We start from the raw sequence: 22314 nt of genomic DNA, 5'->3' as shown, positions 1-22314 counted from the left end.
CATATTTATACCATATTTTTACCAGTCACTGAAAAACCCACAACTTGACCACTGCAAAAAAAAAAAATTAAATCATGACTGTAACTTGATGGACAACTAATTGCAACTCCCTTATCTACTGATGATAGATAAACATGCTGTACTCACCCATATTAAGACGTTTGTCCACCCAAGCCAGGAGTTCCTTGGTATATTTTGACCAGGCTTTGGCATAGAGCAGGGCTGACTCCACCCCGCTGTCACTACGGAGCAAAGCTCCGTCCATCTCCTCCACCCGAGCGGGTGGAGAGGGACCTGCGAAGAGGACACACACACAGCCAAACACATCAGTTAGCGCGAGCAGCAGGGGCTGGCGAATGGATCCCAGCAAGCCCACCCCAGGCATGAGTGTTTTCACACCAGGGGCAGGGTGCTTGCATATATGTGAGTGTGTGTATGAGTGACAGATGGAAAGTGTTTACTGACCTTGTGGCTGTATTAAAGTGGATTGGCATTAAGCAGCCCTGCCAGGATTTGAAGTAATGGCGAATGTGTGAGTCAAGAGCTTATTCACAAATGCTGAGAATGATCAGTGAAATCTGATCTGAGAACAGGGAGCTGTTTGATATGTGTATGATCTGCATAAAAAAGTGCTGCTTATTTTAAACCTGTGCAATTTTTTATTAGATTTTTTCGTAACGTGACATTTTTATAAAACTTAATGGATAAAACTTAATTTTATCCATCAGAAATCAGTTAGATCATGAAAAGTAGGTTAGATGGGAGGAGCTAAAGAAAGCTTGGTAACATCAGGTGAAAAGAGACTTTTGTTTTAGTGACAGGGAAATAAAAAAAAATATATTTGTTTCCAAGATAGATAGATAGATAGATAGATAGATAGATAGATAGATAGATAGATAGATTCATGTTAGTTTTAAAGGGAATAATTTAAAAATATTTAAAAGTAACTTGTGTATAAATTCTTAATAAAGTAAAATGGATTGACTCTCACCTGGAGGGTCATCTTTTTCCGGTCCACATCCACTGGACTCCACCGTCAGGTTTTCAAAAGACTGAAACAAAAGACACAGGAGACAATAAAAAGACAGCCGAATGAACAAACAATCTAAGACAGAAAAGGAAACAAGTTTTATCTTCCATATCTGCTTTATCTGAGAGCACTCGGTCAAATCACAATGCCAAAATGTCACTGGCTTTTTCCATGAGATATATTGCAGGGGTGGTCCAAACAGGAAGAGCGCTCTTCTCCAAAACAGACCATGTTTCTATTTTTCTTTACTGAGCTTTGCACTCTCTGACCCCCATCTTGACAGCACAGAACTACAGCCTTCAGACTCTGACGTGACTTTCAACCACCTGTTGATCAGACTGCTTTAAAGTGTGTGATGAGGAGGAAATAGCAGGGAAATCTCACCCTGCTCCTGCAGGCCTGAGGAAGCCCCGAGGCTGAGCCGTTCTCTACATCTCCCATAAGGAAGTCAGACACTCTGAGGAAGACAAGACAAAAACTTACTCAGCATTAAAAAAACACACATATGCAGCAAAACAGCTCTGTTCCAAAATCTAATGCAAAATTCTGTCAACTTCTGCCCACATAAATAGCTGCCTTCTAAGGAAGCATCTAACAGTCATGAAACCTTGTAAGTGAGTGATTTGGAACAGCAGCTTTATACAATGAGCAATCCTTACACAGAGTGCACAGGAGTTTTGATATTAGTATGTCATGTTGCTAAGCTAACAATGCAATACTCTTACTCTTCAATACAGACCTACATAAAAAATAGTCTGAAAAAAAAACAACAGTAGAGATGCATTTTTAATAGTTAAACTACTTTTAACATGAGTGCCGTGTTTTAGAATGCCTTTTTATGCACAAGACACTCCAAAAGACGCAAGCACAACAGTCAAACACACCTGTCCAGTGCATGTTAACACAGGAAAAAAAATGGAAAAACAGCACAGTTAAAATGCAAAAACAAGTTTGTAAATTGCTCCAACTATCATGAAACCTCATATATAATTTGGAATATAGAATTGGAATACTTTACATAGACAGCAACCCAAAAATATACTGATAAAATTAGCACAGGACTTAATTCCAAACAGGGTTTGCTGTTAGTATGTTCCTAAACAATGTAATGCATAAAAACTCATAGCATGGGGACACAATAATTTTGTACAAGAATCCATTTTATTTGATTCCGAATTATATTTAGTGAATAATTGTGAATAACTGAATGATTCTGAATACTTTTCTGCAGCATTTCACTCACCTCATCCAACATCATGGATTTTTTTCTCAACCACAGATTCCGAGAAGGTACTTCTTTTGAACAAGTATTTACTTTGCGACCATTAAAAATGTTCTAGACATGAAAGTGTGTAGTATGAATATAATCCAGACATACTACACTCATGTTGTCATTATCAAGTGACTTACAGCATCAGTCGCTTCACTGCAAATCACAGTTCCTCCGTGGCCTCATGGGATAGTAAAGATAGTAAAGCTTGCCAGAAGTAGTACTTTTTGCTTACTGTTTTATAAATACTGTGAATTTGGACATACTACATTATTCACATACTGTTTTTGAATACTATATAGTAGGGAAATATGCATATTCGGATGGAGCCATTGCCTTCTATGCAAACAATGCAATGCTCTCTTGGAATTTTTCCAAAAACAAGATATTTTAGGAGTTAGTGTAATTAAGTTCCAGGATTTGGAACAGAGCTAATCACTCACACACACCATCATGCGCACTCCTGACGTTAAAAACAACAAGCAACACCTAAACCACGTAGAGTCTGTGTTATCTTATAAAACAGACATGAGCTGAACACACATTGCCGACTCAGGGAGGTCACTATCCTGTGTGCAGATGTTTCAGGTGTTTTTTTAAATGACTAATCAGATAACGTTTCATGACAGAGCGATTCATTTACAGTAACATATAATGAAACAACTGTGCCGCACTTACACATTGCCAAACGTGAAGGCCAATGTATCTATGGAAGTGTAGATCTCAGAAAAGAGTGTCTGCTTATTGTCTTCATTCACTTCCTTGAAGTTCACACCTGTAAAGATGAGAGAAGATAAGAAAAACAGCTGATATGGAAATATTAAAAAACATTTTTAAAATAAATCTAAAAAAATGGCACGGCTACTAAAACAAACAAACAAAAAACGATTTTTTACTATTTAACAGATTCTGTAATTATAATAATATGAACAGAATTAATAATATTTATTATTAAACAATTAAAAATTAGTTTCATACATTTTTCCAGTCACTTAAAAATATATGATGATGATGATGAAGTCAAATTCTATTCTAAGATTGGTAATAGCATCATGGCTCGGTCTGCAATCTAAAGAAAACTTGACTTCCTGAGTCTAAACACTCGACTGGTAAAGATGGGGAGGAACTAAACAGCAGTGTAAATAAGCTACAATCAGCTCCAATAATAAACACTGTGAAAATAAACAAGTGGCAGACCTCGCCAAATCCACTGACGCCATTCCTATTTCAATACCCTCCCCCCTCGACTCCAAATCCACCCCAGCAACACCCTCCAAAAGTAGGAGAACAAAGATTTGTGAAAAAAAGAAGACCAGGAGATGTCCATGTATCTCAATCCAGCAGATTTCACCTGTCACATACCTAGTTTCCCTTTCTATCCGTCAATACTGGTTTAAACTCTACTAACTAAACAGTGAATCATTACAGTCTCAGTTTAGTGTTCTAGTGCCATTCAACAGAAAAGCTTCAGGAACTTTCGAAAACTCTTAAAATTTGTAGCGTGGCTAGAAAGCAAATGAAGAAACTCCCTCCAAGACACAAACCAGTTTCTCGAAGCGAACACTTACCGACCACCACACTTCCCATCCAGTTAGCGCACACCAAACCGCCAGGAAAAGACAGATGAAAAGTCAAGATCTAATAGTTTCCGGAAAACTTTTTAGGTTCTTTCCTCAAAATTCTCCAACAAACTTTGTTTGAAGAAAATCCTTGGCTAAATGGAAAAACCAAGGCAGATAGGTTGATCTTCTTGACCCTTTGAGATCTTCCAAAAAACGTTTTTAGATTCCGAAGCTTACGTGATGCGGATCAGAAGCTCCTTCTACCACCGTTTACGAAGTTCTGTCTGGTCCTCACGTCCCCTCATCCCTCCACATACCCCTCCCCAACAGGACATCCTGAAGCTCGCAAGAACACAATGGCAGCCCTCACCGTCCACACACAATTCAAACGTGGAAGTTACATCATCAAGCAAAAATGGCATTGTTTTTTCACGTTTTTCCCCCTTCATTCTGGGAAATCAGGCACCAGTGAGGCTTGCTAATTAATTTCACCTCTAAATCTAGAGGGAGGAACTGATAAAACATGGATGAGACCAAACACTGAGCGCCTGGAAACCCCATTTGGATGTTTCTCACAGAAGATACCAGACATATCTGTTCAGATAAGGATGACACTGGCACGTCGCCACATTAGAGGTGGTTAAAATGCACCTAACTGGGTGACAATGAGAATCGGTTGGATTTGTCTCCGTAGCCTCTGGGAAGTAAGATAGCTGCACTTAGTCAAAAGGGGGTTAGGAGCTTCCCTGAGGGATGTAGGTGATGAGAGGTAAAGAGGCACAGGGCTGATGGGAACAAACACACGCCCCTTTTTGTTGGCAGCCCATGAGAGACGCCATACCACAGAGAAACTTCAATTACTTTTGAAACCCAATACATGCAAGAATGTTGCATGAGAAAGCCTGAAAGTTCTTGCGTAACAGCGATGCAGGATGAAAAGAGGAAGGTGAAAAACCTCCTCGTGGCTGTAGTTCAAGAAAACAAGCTTTATTTTTATTTCCTCAGAACAGGATGGTACGCATAGCTCTAAAACCATCAAGGACAAGTCGCATGAGGTTCGTCAACATCAGCACATATCTTCCTATCAGGATATTCAGCTTTTGGGGAGTTTGTATTGCGATGTTCACATAACATTCTGGACCGCACTCCTCCCTTGAGTCTCCGTGAAGGTTTGCCTAAACTCCTGCTGGTCCCTATCTCATCCTGAGGCCCAGCCAGGAGGGTCAGTGTCACATTTCTTCAGCAGACGCATGTGCTGGACTGAACATTAGAGACTCAGGCCTCTTCAAACTCCACAGCAGAGTTCTTATCATGCTTGGAGCTCCCTGATCCGGATATTCAACTTTCTCTTATTCTAATCTCCGAGCCACAGAGCTAGAACACTGATTATTCAAGTGTCACATTACAAAGGTTTCAGTGTGTGTGTGTGTGTGTGTGTGTGTATGTGTGTCTGAGAGAAAGTTTGGAAAGAGATGGCAACATAAGAAACATTTTGACCCTCTAGTGGAAGAAGCTGGAATTGTGCATTGATTTAAAAAATGTACTACTATTTTTGAACATTTAATTAGAAGAAACTTACAATATCAATGTTCAAAACATACTGAGAGACTTTTAAAATATAATATAATATAATATAATATAATATAATATAATAAAATATAATATAATATAATAATTGACAGGATTTTAAGAAATATAAACTTTTACAACATTTTCACATATTTATCAGTAAATTGTGGAGAAACTTAATCAGCAAAAAACTGAGAATTACTGAGACTTTTAAAATGCATAATTTATTCATAAATAAGTAATATACTATAATATAATGTTTAAATAAACTTATGAATTTAATGTTCTGATATTGATATGATATTACCTCAAAGGATTCCTATATATTATATATTCCTGTATGCCAGAACCACACTATATGCATATTAATTAAAGTCTAACAAACCAAATTTAAGTGAAATAAATTTGATTACACAGAGAAAACTCCCTAGCTGCACAGAAAGAGGAAACCGAAAGGTATGCATAGCAACATAACTATTTAGAAAGAGGAAGCCAAAAATTTTGGAGATGTGTTTATACAGAAACATCACAGGACCGACTATGAGCCCAACTGTCAAAACAAAGCTAGACATTTAGCTTCAGTTCCCAATAACAGTGCAGAGTGCAAGAAAAGTGACCACATAACAAACTAAGATCCACCATTTACCAAGTCCTGCTTTTGTTTGTGTTAACAAGTGAGAACCAGCAGCCATTTCAACACTGAAAATACTGACATCTCTGACACTACACATATCAGGAAAAATGTGGTTAAGTGAATATTTTTCTATGAAATTATTACTGACACATATGCATGTGCATAAAGCAATCCTAAAATGTACATTTACACTTAAGCAACACTTTAAGCGTCACTGATTTAGATAATAAAATATCAAATTAAGTAGCTTCTAAGACAGCATAATCAAAACACTCACAAAAAAAAGGCTTTAGATGCTATGCAGATACTTCTGAGATTCTTGTCCACAAGCCAAGTGAAGCAACGCCATGAATGGAGATGCTAATCTCTTACCGTGGAACCGAGTAAAACGGGATTCGTCTACTCTGACAAGGACATTGTACTCCAAGCAGCGTTTGCCCTCACTCATACAACACACACACAAACACGCTTGCATACGTGCATTGTTCTGCTTTTCCAATGTCAGCCCTGTGAGAAGCTTGAGAAACAATGTCTCTTTTTGAAAGATGTGATTTTCGCATGCAACTCAGACAGCTTTGTGCACATTGCTGGAAAATCATCTCTGGCAAATTTGGGTTTATCGTTACTAGTGACTATTTTGAGCGATCCAAATTGCAAAATGAGAGTGGGAGGCTTGTGAGAAGGAGTTTGAGGAACAAGATATCAAGCAAATAAGTGTCTTGCCTTCTTTCTTTTACACTGTTTCATATTAAAGTTGAAGGCTGCGAGTGAGACAATGCTTTACCTTTGACCTTTGCGATGAGGGTCCCGGCCGCGCTGAGGATCTCCACTGAATTCAGGGAGTGACGCTTGGAAATCACAGCTTTTAATACACGCAACAGCTCTCCCAGACGCTCGTGAACCAACTGGTGCAGACAGTCCTGGTGATCTGAAACACACAAACGGAAGTAGCACAATCAGGAAAAACAAAACTAAAGAAAAAAAAAAAAAACCCACATTACATTTTTACATTTCTGGAATAAAAACTTGATTGGTGTCTGATTTGTCAAAACTTGCTACCATGATGCTTGTGTTGTGGGTCGTTCCCAGGCAGGAGTTTTGTGTGGTTGCAAGGGAGTTGCTAGTTGGTTGCTAGGGTGTTCGGGGCAGTTGTTATGGCGTTTCTTAGTGGTTGCTTACTAGCTCAAGTCAAAAGAGGCCATCCCATCCATATTATAGTTCACTGGGCAAAAATCACAAGTTTTATATTACATAATTCTTCTCAGTTATTCACAAAATTTGCAAGCACAAGTGGTGAGGACAACTGCACACCATAGTTTCATACTTAAAGTTAGGTGTTTGTTCGGTAACACTATTAGGGAACATTATTCACTATTAACTAGCTGCTTATTAGCATGCATATTACTAGCACATCAGCTGTTTAGGGCTGGGCGATATGACGATATATATCGGATGGACGAAATTAAAAGTCTATTGTTTCATATTATGCTCTATCGTTTATTTTGTGGTGCAGCAAAATAGATTGTTTACGGCAATACTTTTTCGTCATTTGAATGACGGCAGTCTTACATGCATTACATGTGGATGAAGGCAGAAACGTGAATAACAGAATGTGTGTTCATGTCATGTTGCTGTGCGCAGGGTCACGAAAACTTCATGTTTGCACATGTTTTTAAGCACTGCAAAACAACTGATTTTTTGGGCCGTTGAAACACAAACAACACAAACAATCTATTGACTTCAAACAGTAGCTCAGTCATTTTTAGGTTGATTCCAACAAATCGTACATCATTTTGAAGGTCTATTAACGGAGAATGTGAAAATAAAAATTACTCATTTTTGGAAATGTGCTCATTGTGACTCATTTTGCTAGCACAGGTCATACATTCTAGATCCTTAAAGGGTTAGTTCACCCCAAAATGAAAATTATGTCATTAATTACTCACCCTCATGTCGTTCCAAACCCGTAAGACCTTCATTCATCTTCAGAAAACAAATTAAGATATTTTTGGTGGAATCTGAGAGCTCTCTGACCCTCCATAGACAGCAATGCAACTGAAATGTTCCGAGAAACGTAGCAAGGACATCAGTAAAACGGTCCATGTGACATCAGTGGCTCAACTTCAATTTTGCGAAGCTACGAGAATACTTTTTGTGCACAAAGAAAACAAAAGTGATGACTTTATTCAACAATTCTTCTCCCCCTACTCACCCTATTCACCCACTTCCGACATTAACAAAATTAACACAAATCATACACACTAATTACAAAAAACGCAAACTAACCCTAATAATTCCAATTCACATCATTTGCACACTTTTCCCCCCTAACATAAACAATGCCGATTACGTTCTTGGGTATGCTCCAAAATGGCAGAAAACGTAACTCGGGGGAGAAAAATGTTAAATGAATTAAGTTATTTTTGTTTTCTTTGCACACAAAAAGTAAGTTGAACCACTGACGTCACATGGACTGTTTTACTGATGTCCTTGCTACATTTCTGTCTGGGAACATTTCAGTTGCGCTGCTGTCTATGGAGGGTCAGAGAGCTCTCAGATTCCGTCAAAAATATCTTAATTTGTGTTCCGAAGATGACCAAAAAATTCTGTCATCATTTACTCACCCTCATACTCATTCTAATTGAATCTTTTATTTAGATTAGGAACATGTGATCTACAACGACACAATAGCATGAACATGTCTAATCACCACATCTCATTTCCTCAGACTGATTCAGTGCTTGAGATAAAGATTTCTGATTCATCCGCTTATATTATGTAATTTCAGCCTGCTGTCTGGTCAGTCCAAGCACGCAGAGGACAACCCAACATGAATGCTGTCCAATTTCCAGACACATTCCAACTGAATTTTCCACATGGGGCCTTCTTTCCATACGGCTTCTTTTGACCCGTTTCTCATTATATCTGCAACTACACACAAACACAAACCCACACACTCGCTTACCCATAAACACATTCAGGGGCACCGTGTTCAGTCGCACCCTCTCCCGGCAATCAAAGCCACATTTGTGCTGACGGTGGCCTCTGGATTACCCGGTGCATGGAAAAGGGGATCAGGGAGACTTTACCCCTCTACCCTCTTTTTTCGCTCAATCTCTTTTCCGTTAAGCAACAAAAAGAGATGAGAAAAAAGGAACTAATGCTGCCGTGGATGGTGACTACCAAATGACAGCTGCTTTCTGGCCTCAGAGGGCCAACACTGTCTGACCACATTATAGTTACGCAAGGGGAGTCACAGGAAAACAATTTTATCATCATACATACGAGCTGATAATTTTCAGATTATAGCCAATGACCATGCATTTCATAATATTATGCAAGATTTGAAAAGATGTAAAAAAAATTGCAATACTGGCCAATAAACTAATACACTAACAAATAAATAAGACATTAACTGATAAACATCTACGGTAAGAATATCAATATGAAATTATTTTATTCTTCAATTCCTCAGAAATATGAACTATGAAAACGATACACTAAGCAGTGTTAAAAAAAAGTACTGTCTATAATTTGGTTAAAGGGGTGGTTGATTATGATTTCGCTTTTTGAACTTTAGTTAGCATAATCAACGTCTGCAAAATTACGACGCTCAGAGTTCAATGCAAAGGGAGATATTTTCTTTTAAAGAAATTGCTGTTTAAGAATAAAATCGTGGCAAAACATTAAAATCAAATTAATCGATACAATCAGAAAAAATCACCCAGCCCTCCCACATGCCCTGATATTGTTACTGATAACCGGAAAGTCATAAGCTATAATTGATCTACAAATATCCCCACTGTGCCCTTGTGCAATGATTGGGATTGGGATTTTACCTGCAATAAATGCAGGGGTTTTCAAACTGGGGTCTGTGAAGAGCAAAAAAATTAAAATAAATAAATATAATAATATAATAATGTTTAGCCTTTCTATATTTTTAATTTTTGGGGGTCTTTGTCATCAAAGCATTTGAAACCCTCTTGGCAAAATGCCTACCCACTGCACGAATCAATATGCCAAGCTCACAGAATGACAGATCTGCATAACACATGAAGTTCACCCCTGCTGCTCTTACCAGCATGAACAGCAGGTCTGCCACTGTCCTGTAGCTTTAGCACTCATTCATCTTCATCAAGTCTCATGCATAACAACTTCCCGATGAGATAACCTGGTGCTCTCTTATGAGAACTGAACCAAGCTTTTGTTTCAATACTCTGCAGCCAATCTTCACCAGCTCCCCTCCTGTTCGAGAAAGGCCAACTCTGCCACTTCTGACCCAGAGACCCTATTACACATCTGATGAGGTTATTGCATGTGGGAGTGTGCAGGATGTGTTCCTCTAAAACTGAACATCTTACTCCGAGGAGTGGGAGAGCGGTTACTCTAGGTGATTGTGAAGTCACCATGCTTTCCTAGTTGAATCATCTACAGTTCAATGAGGTCTTTACAGAGAGTGTTTTATGTTTGTATCTGAGGAACAATAACATTTTTACATAATATAATAAATTTTGATCATTTTGACCTCGGGAAGCTGAATAGGAATGACAGAAAGAGCAATTTACCTAACTGCAATTCAGAAAAATTCAACACAATCAAGTGTCCTTTTACCATGGTGCACATAAGTAAATCTAATAAACTTAATATATAATAATTATTACATACATTATATTACCTAAAATTATATTATAAAATAATATACAAATTATTATATCATTATCATTGTTATTATTGTTATAACAATACACATTTTTTTTACCCATCTATCTATCTGTCTATCTATCCATCCATCCATCCATGTCTACATAAGCGTCTCTTGACAAAATTCAATTATAAATAATTTCATAAAATTACAAATCAACCCCCTTAAACTCAAAAGCAAAAACTCAAGACCTCTGAGTTAAGTATGGGACTAACTAGTCGTCTAAGTATAAATCACATTAACCCTGTTTTGCTTCTGAATATATTAGTCAGCTTGCACCACAATTCACTTGGCTAAATTTGTGAAAAGCTTGTGAGCCTGAAACGTGAGCCTGAGAACATTTACCAAAAGAAATTCTCCATCAGTTTGGCAACAATGATCTTTTTTACGTTACTACCAAGAGAAACAATCTTGTGAAGAGAGAATGAGAGCGAACAGGGAGATATATGAAGAAACAGAAGGAGCACAAGAGGATTTCACACCATGATGTGAAGACGCCGAGTATAATAAGCAGGTGGGTCAAAGGTGACCGCCAGCCAGCCCAAGCCTAAATCTTTTAATTGGTGGGGGTCAAATTAAAAACCCTCTTTTTAAGACATTACATTTTGAATGACAATAACACCAACACAAAGCACAGCCCCATCCCCACACAGCACTCCCATTCACATGCACACACGGTCACGCATCCCGAAAGGAAGGGGGGTTCAGTTCTGCTCGGTTTGGCTGAACAGAGAGAATAGAGGCCACAAGACCCAGGGCCATCAAACACTTTAAATGGCTCCCTGCTCGTTTGGGCCAGTCCTAAAAACAACCAATTAGCACAACTGAGCACTGGAACAGTGGGAATGATGGGAAGTTGATGGTTTTAACTCTGTGGTTCCCTGTTTGGGATGATTACAATAGCAGTGAGTTCACTCACGATCACTCACCAACAGATTGATATAGCAGGGAAAAGACCCCTTACCGGTGATGACGGGAAACCTTGTTTAACCAAGAAAGAGCTTTCAGCGGGACAAGAAAATCCCTTCTGATTGGGGGAACCTTCCTTTTGTCTCCAGGGGCCATTTGCAAACAGTGGGGCTGTCTTCTTTGGGGCCTGCAGCATGAGGCATTTATGGAACAATAAATCTGGGAAGTTTTTAGAAACAAGAGATAGGACTGTGGACACAGACGAGCGAAAGAAGGGGGAAGTTGGGATCATTATCCCGGATCTAAACATGTGCACCTGGGTTAAGACCTGGGGGATGCGTGTTTCTAGTAATAAAACCATCCTGCAAGCCCACTCTGGACTCATAGAGACATTGGCAAATTTTAACCCTCTCAGCGACATGGAAACCCAGCATTCCAGTATGGCGACGCCTCGTCAAGTGTAGGAGTGGGAAAAGAGGGGCCACACATGTAAACACATGAACACACATAACAATACCAAATAAGTACAGCAGCCAAGGCTACTTACTCGGAAGATGATGTTCAACAAAACTTATATAGAAACCTAATAAGAAGTAAACAGAGTTGCACGGTCAATTTACAATTAGGTATGCACTGATATAAAAATTTTGGCTGTTACTGATAATTATTTTAATTTTATGGCCAATAATCAATGAATGGTTGATATTAAAATTGTATAAATAAATAAAAACAAATCAATAAAAACTGAAATTCATTGTTTTAAAAATCTACAAGTGAATTTAGGCATCACAGCATTATAATATATAGTATAAAACGTCAATATTATTTTGAAATTTCCTTAAAATAATATTCAACACTGTTTTTCATTTAAAAAAAAATTTAAGTATTAAATTAGGGCAAATTAAATTTAAGTGATTTAATAAATTTTTTAACAATTATTTATTTTATAACAATATAACAAAATATAATAAAAAAATATATAATAATTTAAAATCTGATTAAAAATTCAGTATCAACCAATACAGAATGATTTTATTATATATGTATAAATATATTATATATTATAAATTATTATTAGTTTATGTATAAAATACATAATAATATATAAAATATATACATTTAAAATATCTAAAATAAATAGACAAAGAGGATATGAATTTGCAACATTCCTCTTCCTGTGACCCCAACCCTGCTCAATCATGCATGACTTATTGTTACAACAATGTAATAATAAAGCTTCAGAACTTGAGCGATGGATGGCAGGGCCTTCTGGTCCAGGGCCAGTGTTAAATCACTAAACATGTCACAATTGAGCCTGCTGAGTAACAATCAAATTATAAAGAGCTTATAGTCTTTAATGTGACCCTCACAGCACAAAAGATGATGAAATATGCTTTTATACGTAGCATTGAAAATTCATTTTAACTGGCATCTCAACATGCAGAACATCCACCTACTTCAAAAGTCAACACAGAGACCAGCAAGAAGACTCATTATGGTAATTGTCTGCATCACCTGATCAGGGGATAACAACATTACAATCAGCTCCAGAGTTTAGGAGTCAGTAATTTGGTGATCAGCATCTTTAGTTAAGCACCTCCTTTATGTCTTAAAGTCAAAACACTTCAGACTTCTTAGCCTTTAACATGCCCTTTTGACCAGAGCTACCAAGGTGGACAGTCTAACGCGTTCCTTAGCACTTACGGCCCACCCTGGGGCACTTTCTGTTGAGGTAGGTGGGCCAGGTCCTCCCCTGTGACAGGGAAGCTCCTGGGATCAGGATATTACATGCTCCATGGTAAAGGGGCCTTTTGCGTTTAGCATCTCCCCTGCCCCAAAGTGCCCTGCTGATCCACCTTTCATCCACTCTTTCCCATGACTGCACACAAAGGGCCGACGTTTAAAGCACACACACATACACACATAGACATGCCTTGGAGGACAAACGGACTTTGAGAATGCTCTGCAGGTAGACATTGCAAATGAAATTTCTAGCAAATAAATATACTGATAAGGCAATAACAATGTTTTATGAAGAAGAAAAATTTATAAATAGTGTGACTGTTTCTAATAATCCAAACATAATCAATAATCTCAAGAATTGAGCTACTTGAGCTGCATGAGTGGAAGATAAACAGTCAATGATAACCGGTAAACTGAAGTGCTTTACTAGCAGGTTAATTATATTTTATGTGTGTGTGTGTGTGTGTGTGTATAAAATATTCTATATATTATATTATTAAATTATGTATAAAATACATAATAATATCTAAAAAATGTATTTAAAATACATAAAATGTTAAAATTATATATACATTGTCATTTTGCAGACGCTTTTATCCAAAGCGAATTACAATTGGGGAATACATAAAGCTATTTTACTTAATACACACATACACATAAATGTTTGAATATGTGGTCTAATTTTGGCATGGTCTTATACGCTAAAAAGTTATTTTCATTGACTAAAAGTAGAATAAAACTGACTAAAATTAATCCATACGACATGACAATTTTTAAACTGGTTAAATTTAAAGGATGTTTTTGTCAAAACACAAAAATTAAGACTAAAACAAAAAGTCTTCTTAACAATTAACATCGTCTCGAATGTCATGTTAAGGTCACAATATTCATCAAGGGTCATTAGTAAACAGGGCACAAGTAGAAGGATTGAAAGGACAGCTGATTGTGAAACCGAACAACGAAATATAATAAAACCATACTCAGAGAACGGGAAAAAAGACAGCTACCACTCCCTTCTGTTCCCCAAGCTTATAAGGAGAATTGAACTCTAGCATTCCAGCTATGCTGCATTCAACACGCCTGAAAATCACCCACAGAGAGCCTAGTGCTCTCCACGCAGATTACCATGACCAGCTCAACTAAGCAAAGCCTGACATCCAGAAGGTAGAAAGCAGAAAAAATTAAGGTGGTTGGGGTTCGTCAAAAGTCAAGCAGCGTAAAAAAAAGGATTCAGAGAGGCCCCAATTACCATAATCTACAGAAATTTTCCAGAAAAAAAAAATCCTATTCAACAAGATACTAAACAGTTTGCTTGCTTCATCCTCTAAAAATGGCATGATTTACATTACATATCAAAACATACTGTTAAAAAGTCAAGTTTAAGGTCAATAACTATGCATTGATTTACGCAGCTTTTTAAATTTATGCCGAATTATGCAAAACACAATACAAAAATCTGAAAAAATGACACAAATTAGAAATGAAAATGATTTAGCTATAGAAATTATTTTTAAATTTGTATTATTTTAAAAAAGTATTACATTGCTTGAGGTTTAGAGCGTACAGGCAAAATGTTTACAATGTTTATGAACCTCTTGTTTGCTAGCAATTGGTGATTTATGTCTGGAACGATGTTCTTGACGGTCATACTACTAAATCATCTGACAAATTATTCCGTCACATAACTTAATTTGATGAATTTATTCCATTTATTCAGTTTCCAACATGTTCCATAAGCACATTTGGGAAATTTTATTTGAATTTTGCTGTATTCATCCAGCATTTTTATGCAATGTGCCAAACGTCATTAAATGCCATTGCCATTATGTATCGATTACCTAAACAGGGTGCACTACATTTGTGTGCAAACATCAATGCATTTAAAGCGATAGTTCACCCAAAAATGAAATTTCTCTCATTGTTTACTCCCCTCATGACGTTCCAAACTTGTATGCATTTCCTTCTTCTGCGAAACACATATTTATTTCATTCTGTCTTAACACCAATGGTGCAACTAGCCATAAAGTCCGTGAGAAAAACCAGACAGCCGTTGCTCGGCCAAGGATAAGCCATGGACAGGGTTTCCCCTCTCAACATGAAGCTGTGTCTCTTTGATGGGCTTTCCAGGGCTCAGGCCGCAGATGCAAAACAGGGGCCAATTAATCTTCAACCACTCATCTTGTACCAGGAACCCATTGCTCGAAAACAGGATTTGAGTCAGATCAAGTGGACTGGTCTATATGGTCTCACAGAGTTACGCTAGAACCCCTCACAATGTGTGTGTTTGTGTGGGAGAGCGGAAGAGAATAATCCATTCCTGATGATATTGAGGGTAAGGACTTAAGGGGACACATTAAACCCACCGCTTTCCAGACTATTTTAATCCAAGGCCACTTTAATCTAATCCAAAGGATAAATTTGCCATCTTGGATTGAAGTTGCTAATCCAGAGCGGTGGGCTTGATTGGGGGTTGTGTAGTATTAAGGTTAATCAGTAGACCATATTTACTAGGTTGGTTTGGAGATAAAAGACAAAGCTACTGGGACCCTCAGGTGTGATATCTTGTTACCACTGACCAGCATTATCATTTCAGTTTCTCAACAACTGTTTAACATTCCTTTGGGTACTATGTTTGACTAAGTTACAGCTCTCTCCAAACTTGACTTCCTGTTATAAACTATCCTCATTCCAGTGCTCCTTATGTTTAGGACGTTGTCTGGACACCTTACAGAATCAGTGGTCACTTCTCTCTGGAGCTTCTGCTTTAAGTAATGCAAATGTAACATAATTATTAATTTTGAGATAAAGAGTGGAGATGAGGAAGTCCCACAATAGAGGAGGTCAAAAATAGTGCAATCCCTTAAATAAAATAAAATAAAATAAAATAAAAAAATAAAATAAAATAAAATAAAATAAAATAAAATAAAATAAAATAAAATAAAATAAAATAAAATTAAATTAAATTACACACAGGCAGGAGAAGATATCATTCCATAATTCTACAGATACAGTAATGAAGTTGATATAAATAAATGCATGTTACATCATGAGGGCCAGTTAGCTTAACAATTTCATCAGGAATCCTGTCCTATAACAAATCCACACTGAGAAAAAACGTTGCAGTAAATCTGCAGCTTGAAAAATAAAGAGCGTAAGGAGAGTGCTACAAAACTCAGTTCAGGACCAGAACAAGAAAGAAAAAAAACAGCTTACAAATTTTTTTTTTATTTATTTATTTTATTTTTTTTTACCAGGTGGCTAACTGTTAAAACTCCACAAATCAGCACAGAGCAGGCAGTAAACAGCTATCCGCAGCCCACACATGTACACTGGTACAGCCAGCCCTAAAAAAACACACTTGTGTCTGATCTATTATTCTCTGTGTTTTGCTCAGGGTGGGAATGAATATGTCACTTTGCCCTACATTCAACTCTCCTTACAGGCTGTAATCTCTGTTTCATGCCCAACTCCTGAACAGGCTCCACTGTAGATAAGCAGTGAAGTCTAAGAGAAAAAGAACAAAACAGTTGGACCAAACTGCTGTATGTGTATGTAAATAAAATGGAACATCTTCTAACTGAGATTCCCAGCCATAACTCTATTTTTAATGCAACAAGAAAGCGTAATGTGATCTTCAAAGATAATCTGGACTAATTTACGAGTGCCTTTGAACAAGAATATCTTCAAAGCGACCCTTAAAGTAACTCTTTATTAGAGAACTGACTGGTGGCTACACCGACCATCTCATATATTAGGAGATCTGCCATTTAAAAGGAGTATGGCTGGATCACAGCTGCATTAAAATCCTAGAACAAGCCACTGAAATGACACAGGGCGGCTAAATTTAGGCTGGAATTTCATAATGGATGATTCTGAATCTCTGAAACAGCATATTGGTTTTCTCAGAGGACCTGGTGCGCTGGTGCAGGGCCATTTTCCCATAAAACTTCACAGTGGGACAAAGAGAAGTTGTATTTCTCATTGTTTTATATAACATAAACGAAATGGACATAAGTGTGCCAGTTTAGAGAGTATCACATGGGAAAGAAAGAAACAGTAATCTTGAAAACATTCCTGGCTCGTTACCAGGAATTACTCATGGTGACGTCTTGACAAATGCTGGTGCTGTGAAACACCTGGTGAGAAGTTCTCAGCACTTTACAAGTTACACATTACCAAACACAGCACAGGAATACTGTGAAAATTACCATTTTGCTCACCTTTTACTAGTCAACCAAGCAATTAAGTCATCTGATACCAATGACTCATTGAGAATGCTGAAAGATTCAGCCAAACACTTAAAATGCAGATATGAATCACTTTAAATGTAAAGCACTCAGTCTCATGACTCATGACATAAAATCAGCTGTGCTACAACTTATCATCATTTACTTTGAATGAATGAATGAATGAATGAATGAATGGTTGAGCTATGTTACCCAGAACTACTCTAAACACATCTGAAATCTCTTTAGGATCAAAGCAGCCCATGTGTACGGTGCATGTGACCCTCATCCCTGTGTTTGAAGGTTGACATTCACAGGGCAAACAGTGTGGGTCACCAGCCCCCAAATCACCTCACAATAGGGGCCAGAAAATCAGTTTTAGCCGATCAGAGGAAGCCCCCCATGCACAGCAGGCTGGAGCACAATGTGGTGCCACTGGGGATGAAGAGTGGTCTAATCCCGCTCATAGACTCGGCCCACACCCCACTGCGAGGGCAGCTTGGACCCTCCACAAACTCCACAGCCAGGATTTGAGACCTTTCCAAGCCATTTAAAAAAAAAAAAAATGGCCCAGTATTGGAAATAAAGTGGCTTCCTTTTGTACAATACAATAAAAAATAAGGGATATATGAATTTACATTATTATGTATACACATTTATATTATGATGTATACACACACAAACACACACACACACATATAAAAAGAAGTTACATTATAAAAAAGTATATTTTATATTATGATGTATACACACACAAACACACACACACACAAACAAAAATAAAAAAATATATATATATATACACACACAATATTAATATTATTAAATTATTATAATTTTTAATATTAAAACTTAAATGTTGCCTAAAATAAAATAAGTTGAATCACAAAAATAAAATTAAAGCTAAAGCTAAATGTAAAAAAAAAAGTACAAATGACAAGCACATAACAAAATTCCTTTGACAAAGTAAAATTAAAATAAAACTACAAATATAAATATCTATTCATAAACTATTCATAAATAATTATAAATAACTATAAATGAACCAAAAATTACAAAATTATACTTATATTACATAAATACTGATACTGTTATCCAAAGGGACTTGCATTGCATTTGAAGTATACATTTTATTAATTCATGCATTCCTTGTAACAAAGCTTGCAGTGGAGGTAGATGCTAGATTCATGCTCTAGTGTCTTGAACTACAGGAACACTTGAAACCCATGCTAAAATGCTATTTGGCTGTCGGTTATCCAATAGTCTGTATGGCCTGTGACAACAGCAGCATATTTTGATTATTAAAAAAAAAAAAAACATTTACAACCATCATAATGGACTACAAAGTCACTGTACTAGGACAGGACAGTAGCACTGTCAATGTTTCATGTCAGTTCTTTTTGTCCAAAGTGTCCAACATTCAGCAACTGTTGATCTAAGACACTAAAGCAACAAGTGAGCGTTTGTTCTGGAGGAATGCAGAGTATGTGGGGGGGATGGGAGAGGAAAGACTGCGTTTCCCACCCCTATCAAAAAGATGAGCCCAAACTTCAGTAATGGGTGACCAATATTGATTTAACAGTTAAAAATACACCAGGCTGGTCCTCTCAGGGTTACACCAGCACAATCAAACAGGAACCAAACAATCCTGAGATATTATAAAGTATGTGAGTTGTGATTAATTGATTCTGTTGAAGTTGAGATAATGGTTTATGTTTGAGGAAAATGGAACAGTTTTAAGACTTTGAAACATCTGTGAGCTATAAAGAAACCCAAAGCATTTGAAATATGAGGGAAATTATGTAAATTATCATTTGATTATTTACCCGTCCTGTACTTGGGGAGAATAGAAACAATTCAATGTCCCTTGGGAGCTGCTAATAAACAAATCTCCGCTCTGAGAAGCCTTGAGTTCACATAGACTACAGGGCGACTAAAGCAGTTAGTGGATTGATAAACATAGATTCTATTTTGCACTTCGGAATAACAGGTTTCACCTCATGTCAGCCAATAGCAGCGGATTCTGGTCTATGTGAGGGTGGTTGTGGCAATTTCTCAGCATGCTGGACAGTTGTGTATAATTTCAATATAAGCGATGCCTTCTAAACAAGCGTCTCGGAGAAATGACAATGGAAATTGTGCATTCACACAGCACTTTCCAAATGATTATCCAAAAGGCAAAAAGCTCGCAGTGGTTCCCGTCAGAAATGAGTAAGCTTGAATGGAGGGTCTCCAAAACATCATAAAGAGAGCAGTGAACCTTACAACACTTTATTTCCCTCAGTGAATAGGGCCAGTATTCATTACAGGCCATCTTGTTTTTCATTTCCAAAATAGCTGACACATGCCAACCATCCTGCTGCTTGAACAAGTCACCCATGGGACAAAAGCAACACCTGACCAGCTCAGCAAATCAAAGACACGGGTCTCAAAATGTAAGACATGAGGGCATTGCAACAATGGATGCTCTGTAAAGGCCATATGCACGCTTTAATGTGTTATAGTGACTGTTTTTGACACAAATAATATGTAAAATACCATTGAGCACTATAAACGCTCCTTAAGTATGCCGGGGTTCATCTGCAATGCTATGTAGTGATATTTTAAGGTCTGTATGGTTCATGCAAAATAAACACTTTGTCTGATACCGATGAGCCAATAATTATTATATTATTTTATTTTTATGGGCAAGAAATTTATATGTATATATATATACACAACATTATAATGTACAATATGGAAAATGGATAATCATCTTCATATTAGTGATTAGTGTTTTTAAAGAACTTTTAGCGAAAACATTAGATGACGGAAAAAGTAATATGAAATTAAAAATGGGGAAATGAGCAATGTTTTTAAATAGTTAAAAAAAAATTTAAGTAACTCTCTACCCCCCACATTAAACTACATACTTCAATACTGACCTCTGAGTTCAGAGCCCAAACTGCCAGTTATGTCCCAGGCCAGTGCAGACCCCAAAATAATCCAATCCAATTACCAACATGTCCATCATGTGTGGCCCCCTGGCAAGGTCATGACCTTTTCAAGATATTCAAAAATCCCTCTCTTTGTGAAGACATCTTTATGGAAGCTGTCTAGACCTCATAACTGGGAACGATGTGAAAACAAGCCATCAAGATGTTTTTCCTTGATTTTCCTTGATCCATAAAAACTATTAAAAGCTGATCATGAAATATAGTGGTCAGGCTCAGCCTCTTAACTGCCCTGTCTATTAGAGCTGCTCTTTAATAATTGCCATTTAAGGTGACATGCTTGACTTCAGATAGAAAAAAAAAAAATGAATTCCTACTATAGCAGACCACTACTCCCTAAGGAGGGATCTCAGGGTTCTTACTATTCTTGCATGGGAAAGTCAACTCATTGCCAGAAGCTGGCAGTTTGCTCAAAGAACAAAGCTAAGGACGAGAGACAAAGGAAATCGCCGTCACATCAGCACATGCAAAACAGCAGTTTTGTAATGGGCTGAAATATTGCACTGTAATAAAGGCTCGGAAGGCTTTGAAAAACGAGGGGTGTCTTTCTGCAGGCACGCAGTGCAGAGACAATACAGCCATAAACTGAAAGGATCTAAATCACTTCCAATCACACCAGAGCAACTGATTCCCAACAAGCTCTATTTTGCTCTGCTACAGCCCCACCCAGTTCACTAGCAACAATTACCACTTTGAAGATGTGCGCTGATGCAAAACACTAATCACCCAGATACCGGCCACATAATGTTCATTTCCTATAAACACCACTGTAAACAAGGCTCAAGTGCCAATTGTGAATGGAAACTTGGGGTATTTCTTCATTTAAATGGACATCTGAACAAAGTGCCTCATGTACCATTAGGGAATAAATCAGTGGCTGTGGAAAAAATTATGGTTTGTGAAGATATGTGTTGCTTTTATACATGAAAGAAGAGTATCAAATGAACCACCAACATTGTGAATTTTAATGACACATTAAATCACATTAAATTTGGCAGTTAAGTTTCCTGAAGGCCGTGTTCGTTTCTTTTTGAATTAATTTAAATATCAATTTAAATATTAATATATTTATTTGTTAAATGACTAAAAATATACACACACATTTTAATGTTAAAATCATAACTATAATTTATATATTTTATAATTTATAAATAAATATCTAAATGTATTTCTCAATTTAAATAAAAGAAAAAATGTATATATATATATATATATATATATATATATATATTCATTTGTCAAAAAGATATGAAAATCTATAAACAATGTAAATGTAGTGATTTACCAAAAAGCAGAAAAATACTGAGAAAAAAAAAAAAGCCCTAAAATACGCCTAACTCTAATAAATTCAAATTACTATAACGTACACGGCAGTCAACAATGTAAATGTAGTGATTTACTGTTTGTTTGCAATTTAAAACTTTTCCATAGAAAAGAGGCTCTTGAGTTCTCAGCACTCTCTCAAATTCAACTTCCTGTCCAATTAGTCTCCTTTCCTGCATTTAGCTGCATTTCAGCCGATTACAGCAAAAGTGCTGTGCCATGAGTCATATGTTAGTGTGTTACTAAGCTTATTTAAATAATTCCTGCTGATATCTACCACCAAGGCAGACACACAAAGGGATCTTTTCGGAAATGCTACACATGTGTTTAACCGTTAACCTTTCCTCTCTAAA

At 37.1% G+C, this 22314-nt stretch overlaps 1 protein-coding gene across 1 annotated transcript in view; it reads right to left on the bottom strand.

Moving 5' to 3' along the window:
• Nucleotides 1–22314, bottom strand: part of LOC109047567 (rho GTPase-activating protein 29-like) — a 38534-nt gene that overhangs the window by 12366 nt on the left and 3854 nt on the right. The window contains exons 4-8 of the mRNA XM_042714533.1: nt 6850–6993; nt 2979–3075; nt 1415–1487; nt 992–1052; nt 148–294 (exon numbers count right to left, since the gene is read on the bottom strand). Of these exons, the coding sequence (XP_042570467.1) occupies nt 148–294; nt 992–1052; nt 1415–1487; nt 2979–3075; nt 6850–6993 (522 nt within the window). The remainder of the gene's footprint in view (nt 1–147; nt 295–991; nt 1053–1414; nt 1488–2978; nt 3076–6849; nt 6994–22314) is intronic.

This window comes from Cyprinus carpio, chromosome A24 (assembly GCF_018340385.1).
Source record: "Cyprinus carpio isolate SPL01 chromosome A24, ASM1834038v1, whole genome shotgun sequence".
NCBI classification, from domain to species: Eukaryota; Metazoa; Chordata; class Actinopteri; order Cypriniformes; family Cyprinidae; genus Cyprinus; species Cyprinus carpio.
The sequence above is the reverse complement of the archived record's forward strand: the minus strand, read 5'-3'. Positions and strand labels throughout refer to the sequence as shown.